This window comes from Impatiens glandulifera, chromosome 8 (assembly GCF_907164915.1).
Source record: "Impatiens glandulifera chromosome 8, dImpGla2.1, whole genome shotgun sequence".
Lineage (NCBI taxonomy): Eukaryota > Viridiplantae > Streptophyta > Magnoliopsida > Ericales > Balsaminaceae > Impatiens > Impatiens glandulifera.
The window spans coordinates 45439828-45447904 of NC_061869.1; the positions used below are offsets into that span (position 1 = coordinate 45439828).

Sequence of the window (8077 nt, forward strand, 5' to 3'; positions counted from 1 at the left end):
CATATGAGTGAACCACAATAAATATGTGTCTTCTTGTCTTCTTCTTTCTTGCGTTTTTACAAATTGTTTCAAGTAGGTCAGATTTGGGGATCCAAATCCTAATAGACCGAACCCCATGACCGAGCCTTTCAGTCCCTTTACCGAGTAGTCCGAGTTCAAGACCGAGCCCTCTAGTCCCTTGATCCATGCTCTCGAGCCCTGGTCCAGACCACCCCGGTCTAGATTGAGTCCTTCCAAGCCTAGATCAGTAAAATCGGACTCATACCCTAGGACTCCGATCCTAAAGCCTGTTTGGTTCTTCTTTTCAAAATCCAAAAATATTTTTGTAACTTTGGAGTCCTAATCCATTTTCAAATAATCTCGAAAGGGTTTTTACTCAGTTTTATATCAACGCAATTGTAGGTACTCCCTTTTAAATAATTTTGTACAATTATTTATGTAATCTAAACATATCCTTGTTTAGGACTCCCAGACTACTAATTAAAGAAAATAAATGTTATAAATAAATCTTATAATAGCTAGACTATGTTTATTTTAAAATTTATAACCGTTATTTGATGGGTGCGGATGACATAGAGTACAAACCCTTTCCCGAGCGTTATCAAAAACCGAACCCCTTACAAAAACTCCAGTATATAAAAAAATGTTTGTACACGTATATTTTACTTTTTTTTTCTAAAATCAAATAAATAATCTTTTTAATTAGTTTTATTTGATTAATTTAAACTGGGTTTTGGTTAAATTGTGATTTGGTCTCAGATTATTAAAATTTGAACAAAAATTAATTACTTTTATATAATTAATTTCTAAAAGCTCCCAAGTATTCTTAAAAACTTTTAAAATAATGTTTTATTTTAAAAAACGTTTGACACGCAAAACAAAGATGAAACAAATCAAATATCGAGTCACCCCGCGATATTATCTGTATTGCCACGTGTCACATATTAAGTTACGGGGAGCGATTTCTGGGAGTTACAATTTTTCTTATAGTTAAGAAAATATATAGTATTAATTGAAAAAAGAAGAAGCAGTTTTGTAAAGAAGGAAATTTGTTAAATAAAATGAATATTAGCAAAAATTCTAGAGAGATAAAGTGTGAAACAAAAATTATGTATTCCTTCTTCATAGTGAAATTTGGTGGCGGTTGAAGTAGACGTATATCATTTGAGTGAACCACTATAAATATGTGTCTTCTTGTGTTTTTCTTTCTTGCGTTTTACAGATCGTTTCAAGCAGTTCATATTTGGGGATCCAAATCCTAATAGACCGAACCCCATGATCGAGCCTACAGTCCCTCGACCGAGTAGTCCGAGTTCAAGACCGAGCCTTCCGATCCCTTAATCCATGCTCTCGTGCCCTGGTCCAGACCACCCCGATCTAGATTTAGTCCTTCCAAGCCCAGATCAGCAAAATCGAACTCATACCCTAGGACTCCGATCCTAAGCCCTGTTTGGTTCTTCTTTTCAAAATTCAAAAATATTTTTGTAACTTTGGAGTCCTAATCCATTTTCAAATAATTCGGAAAGGGTTTTTACTCAGTCTTATATCAACGCAATTGTAGATACTCCCTTTTAAATAATTTTGTACAATTATTTATGTAATCTAAACATATCCTTGTTTAGGACCCCAGACTACTAATTAAATAAAACAAATCTTATAAATAAATCTTATAATAGATAGACTAGACTATGTTTATTTTAAAATTTATAACCGTTATTTAACGAGTGCGGAGGACATAGAGTACAAACCCTTTCTCGAGCGTTATCAAAAACCGAACCCCTTACAAAAACTCTAGTATATAAAAAAATTATTTGTACACGTATATTTTACTATTTTTTCTAAAATCATTTGGTGTATTTGTTTTCAAATAAATAATCTTTTAAATTAGTTATGTTTGATTAATTTAAACCGGGTTTTGGTTAAATTGTGATTTGACCCCAGATTATTAAAATTTGAACAAAAATTAATTACTTTTATATAATTAATTTCTAAAAGCTCCCATGTATTCTTAAAATCTTTTAAAATAATGTTTTTTTCTTTAAAGACGTCTGCCACGCAAAATAAGGGTGAAATGCATCGAACTTCGAGTCACCCCGCGATATTATCCGTATTGCCACGTGTCACGTATTAAGCTACGGGGGGGAGCAATTTCTAGGAGTTACAATTTTGCTTATAGTTAAGAAAATATATAGTATTAATTGAAACAAAAAAAAAGAAATAGTTTTGTAAAGAAGGAAATTTGTTAAATAAAATGAATATTAGCAAAACTATTTTATATCAGTCCTCGTGTTTAGCGAGGTAATGTCATTTGGGGTTAAATATTTTATAGTGAAAGCAATAGCGATAGCCCGTCGACAATTGTACATCATGTGACTATTGACATTTAGCAACGGGTTAATGAAAATATCGACAACATTTTCGATCACAATTGGCATGAATTTATTGTACCATTGTAAAAATAAAATAGAAAATTGCATCCATGTTATTGGGATAATGTGTATATTTATTTAAAGTCCAAGGATACAAAATAGAATGTGGATATAAATTAAATATATTATTTGAGTCGTTACTTCTTTTGATTAGTTTATTAAATTTGATAGATAAAAAAAACATTTCATTACAAATATGCTAAATAAATTGAAAAGATTGCAATGGTGGAGAGATATCATAATTCTTGAATGATGTTGTGGTCAAATTAAGGATGAACACTTAGTGAAGGTGGAATGATATCATAGTTCATCGTTGTTGTTGTCGTCGTCGTCCTCAGAGGATGATTCAGAGAAGGACTGGAATTGTACATTGTTACCACAGGCGCGACCATGTGGCATGACAGGACACTCAATGAAACGAGATGCAGATTTGTCAACGCAAAGATAGACCTGGTATAATTGTTTGTTTCTATCAGTGTCAACATTGCAATCAATGAATGGAGTCACGCCCAACCCTTCCTTGATAGCATCTTGGATGTTGTCCAGGCTGTAGAAACCATTATCCGGCCTTATTCCTATTCAATAATAGCAATTATGATTATTGTATATATGTATAGACTAGTAAAAGAGACAAGAGAAGAGAATGTATGTAACATATAGATAGACCTGCAGTTTGAAGGTGTTGGAGAAGATTGGATGTAGTCTTAAATTGAAGAGCTTTTTCGAAATACGAGTGCTGGTCAAGGACTTTCTGAGAGCAGGTTCCGTGCTTGCTCCATTCATGGCTCCAGAATTTTATCCCATCCCCGCTCGGGCAGGCCAGAGTTGGCCAGTCCTCTTGCATTCTCGTTATCAGATCTGATATCTTTTATTTAATAACGTGGATTAATAATATTTGTGCATCTTAATTCTTAAACAACACGATACATATATATATATATGTCAACATCAAACAAGCTCAAATTGTGATTCTACATTTAAGACTAATGTAGTCTTCAAGGGAAAGGCAAAGGATTATGGAAAATGAAAATATTATATATAATATAGCTTAGGATGAGCCGTGAAGGAAAAAAGAATGCCGAATATGAAGACGTAGGAAAGATGATTAGGTAGAATATCATAAATAAATACAATATTATTAAACATATTTGAGAAATTGTATGTATATGGACTGAACATTTAATTTAGTTGACAGCTATGTCTCATTTATTAATTTGGCTTAAAAGTTGACTAAGTATTTCAAATTTAAAATATTACATGTTATACCTAATTAATTTGAAATTGATTATTTTTTATCTTACAAAAATATTAATGTAAAAAACAATTACTAATTTCCAACAAACATAATATTAATACAAAATAAATAGTTTCTACTTATTCAGATTTCAAAGTTGTGATATTTGTATAAATTCATAATTTTATATTTGATAGTTAGATCAATAATCAATGAGTTTGTGAAATTTTTGTTTGGTTTCAAATGTTGCAATATATATATAGAGGAGTGATAGAGAGAGGGAATTTAGGGAGGGAATGTGAGAGGAAATGACTTGGCATTTGGAAAATTAAAAAGTGGGAGAGAGAGAAAAGAGAGAAATTATTTGATTTTTTCTACGAATCAGATTATGCCACGTCATTCCCTCTCTTATTCCCTCACCCAATTCTGAAAAAATAACAAATTTTCTCTTTATTTCTCTACCCATTTTTTTTATCATTTTCTCAACCAATGATGTGTTGACACGTCATTCCCATCAAATTTGATAAAAATATTCATATAGTGCGTTAATTACCTGTGAATCATCAAACTCTTGGGTGAAATCACAGTTTTGAGGATAAGAGCCGTCATTAAAATTGGGCCAAAGGCCATGAATGCTGAAGTCCTCGACAGGTTTTCCTGTCTTAGGGTAACAGCAGCTTTGCCTTGAATCACAATAAGCTCCAGGCCACTGTAAATAAATAAATAAATAAATAATTAATTAATTCAAAACACCATATCTAGTTATAATGAATGATTCATCTGTCTTACAGAAAGATCATTTAACCATTTCAATATTATTATAAAATAATCTTAGAAATTCATAACTCAGTGTACAACACAATAATCATAATTCTTCACTACTGGATCGTTTACAAAAAAAAAAAGAATTATAAGAAATTTTTTAGGTTGGTTCTTACCTGCTGAACAAAATAGAAGAAATCATAACCAGTCTTGCGGGTTGTTTTTGCAGCAGACAGAACTAGAATACATTGTATCAACAAAATCTTAAGCAATATTTTCTTCATTTTCTCTGATCAATATCTATATGTATACAATTGATGAACAGATTTAGGATGCAATTCTATTTATAGACTACTGGAAGGGCAGCCTAGTAATTTACATTTTACACATATTTTAAAATGGCTAGCACCAAAAACTCCCACGTTTCCTCTTAAGCATATCCTTCATGATGCGTGAATTTTTCTTTCTTGTTAAATAAGTAATTAATTATTTTACTCTAAATTTACTTTAACGGATTTGCACAAACTTTTTTCTTTACAATTTCTATTTAAAGATGCCGGTAATAGCATTTATTTATTTCTGTAATCTGTGTTAATCAGGGTAAGACATGAGATTATTTCAGATTTTATCAAGATTTTGAAAACCGTTACGGTCATCAATCCGAACTTCGGCCCAATTGGTCCAATTGGTTGAACCAACTGTTATACCCAATTTTAAATACTTAGATTCAAATAGTTGTGTTTAAGATTAATTATAAAAAAAATTATCACACGTTAAATCCCTTAATATTATTGATTTTATATTTATAATTTAATATATAAATATATTCCATAAACTCATGAGTTAAGTTTTACACTAATTTACCTCCATACTTATATTTAAATCAATAAAAATGTGTTACTTTTGTAACTAATAATCAAATATTATAATATATCGAATATATTTCTCATTCTTCAGTTTGATAATCCATTGATTAAAACAAGATATCATTAAATTATCAATTTAGATAAAAAAAAAGATTATTTAAAGAGTACTTCACTCTGACTCGTCTTTAGAGAATGAAATAAAAGATATTCAATAAAGTGTAGAGAAATCTTCTTAAACAGGAAATTTTTTGTTAGGATTTTAATACTCCAAATTTGATCATTTTAAACAATCTACAAAAACGAAAGAAAAAAGAAATAATACAAGAAGACCCAAATTTATAATCGTTCATTCAAATGAGATACGTCCATTTTAACTGCCACCAAATTTCACATTGAAAAAGAGAATAAATATAGAGTTTTTGTCTCACACTGTTTATCTTCTAAAAATATGTTTTAATGTGTAAATTCCTTAATAATAATATATTATAGAGAAAACATTTAGGTAATAAAAAACTAAATAAGTTTTGATCAAGCTCAATTACAATCACAAATCCAATAAATTCTAATTAAGTTTTGTAAAGTTTATTATAAGTGTAGACTACATAACTCAACAATCTCCCACTTGGAGACTAGCTTCATCATCTCTTAATCGGTAACGACTCTCCATCTGGTGTCTTAACGAAGAATGTCAACTTAAGTAGTGCACAACTTCAGTTCTCGTTTGTCATAACTTAGGTCAGCATATTAGTTAGATTCGCACTGTCGGGAATCTTCTAGAGCTAACACATCATCTTCTAAAGTTGGTCGAATTAAATGATAACAAACATTTATATGTTTCGTCCTTCCATGATAAACTAGATTCTTTGCCAAATAAATGACACTCTAACTATCGCATCACAAAACACTTTTCTCGTTCTCGTAAAAAAGGTTGTAGTCACATCATCTCCTTAACATCATATGTCATAGTCACATACTCTTCTTCGCAACTAGAAAGAGTAATAATCTTATGCAATTTTGAAACCCAAATAATTGTAGTATCTCCTACAGTATATATGTATCATATTGTATTCTTCCTATTATGAACATCACCACCATTGTCAGCATCAACGTATCCTTCTAAATCTATATTTGACTTTGAAAGTACAAAGTGAGACTCATACTTCCTCTTAAGTATCGTAGTATCCACTTTACTTCTTCCAAATGATGTCTACCCGAGTTCCTCATGAATTTGCTAACAACTCTCACTACATGTGTTATGTCTGGTCGTGTACAAACCATTGCATACATAATAAACTCAATGGTAGAGGAATACAGAACAGTGTCCATGTAATTTTTTCTCATCCTTTTTTTGAAGGCGACTGATCTTTAAATAGTCTAAAGTGACTAGCTTAAGGAGTAATAACTAATTTTTCATTGTACAAGTTGAATATGCTAAGAACATTCTTCACATATTCTTCTTGTGAAAGTTTGAAAATTTCTTTATCCCTGAAAATCCTCATCTCAGGGTTTGTTTTGCAGCACTCAAATCCTTCATTGCAAACTTCTCATACTACTCTTTCTTTAGCTTGTCAATCTCATACAAGTTTGTTGTAGAAATCAACATATCATCAACGTAGAGGAGCATAATAATGTACGATTTATCAAATCTCATAATATATTAACAATGATCAACTTCACACCTTATAAAATTATTATCTTTCATTAAACTAATCAATTTCTTGTACCATTGCCTTTAAGCATATTTCAAACCATACAAGTTCTTTTGAAGCTGACATGCAACTTCATATTTTCCTTTTACATCAAAATCTTGTGACAGTCGCATGTAAATCTCTTCATCCAAATTATAGTGAAGAAAAGCGGTTTTGACATCCATTTGTTCAAGATTAAGATCTTCTTTCACAACCAAACTCAAAATAGTTCTGATTGTCATCTGTTTGACCACTATAGAGAAGATCTCGTTGTAGTCAATACATCCCTTCTGTTGAAATCCTTTCACAACCAACATTGTCTTGTACCTCATGATTTTATCATGTTCTTCTTTAATCCTGAAGATTCATTTGTTGTGAAGTGCTTTCTTTTCTTTTAGTAGCTCGATGAGCACCAAATTCTGATTCAACGTCAAAGAGTTCATCTCATATTTCATTTCAGACTCTCACTTAACCAATTCATCATATTATATTGCTTCCTCGTAGAATTAAAGTTCACCTCTATCTATCAACAAGATATAGTTCGGAGAAGGGAACCACCTCTCGAATAATTTTTTATTTTCTTGACGATATTCTCAACTATAAAATCGGTGTTTACTGATTTGCTTCTAAGGTCACGTTCTCAACGATTTTTTTCAACACTTGGTCTTCTTTGACAATCGATATATATTCAGGTGAACAATATCTCAAATCGACCGTACTAGTCTATTCCAATTTAGAATCATCATTTGACTTCACAACACAATCTTTGTAAAGAACTTTTTCATTGAATATGACAATCCTGTTATGAATGATCTTCCAATTTTGATTATCCCAGAAACGATAACCAAACTCAATATCACTATAACCAATGAAAATCACTTATTAGACTTTGGATTAAGCTTATTTCTATCACATTCATTATTCACATATGATAAACAACCAAATACATTGAAATAAGAAAAATTTACCTTTTTATTGCTCTAGGCTTCTTCTGGAATTCTGAATTCAAGAGTAACATCGGCTCCTCTATTTATCAAGTAAACAATAGTATTCAAAAGGTTATAGGTAGACCAACATGATGTCTCATACTTCTAGCAC

General features: G+C 31.0%; 1 protein-coding gene across 1 annotated transcript; it reads right to left on the minus strand.

The window, feature by feature from the left end:
• Positions 1-2630: 2630 nt before the first annotated feature.
• Positions 2631-4759, minus strand: LOC124912020 (intracellular ribonuclease LX-like). Its single transcript, XM_047452573.1, has 4 exons — positions 4602-4759; positions 4217-4372; positions 3096-3294; positions 2631-3004 (listed from the first exon to the last, which is right to left on the minus strand). Exons 1-4 carry the CDS (start codon positions 4707-4709, stop codon positions 2730-2732), a joined length of 738 nt encoding a protein of 245 aa, XP_047308529.1. The 5' UTR covers positions 4710-4759; the 3' UTR covers positions 2631-2729.
• Between the last annotated feature and the right edge of the window lie 3318 nt (positions 4760-8077).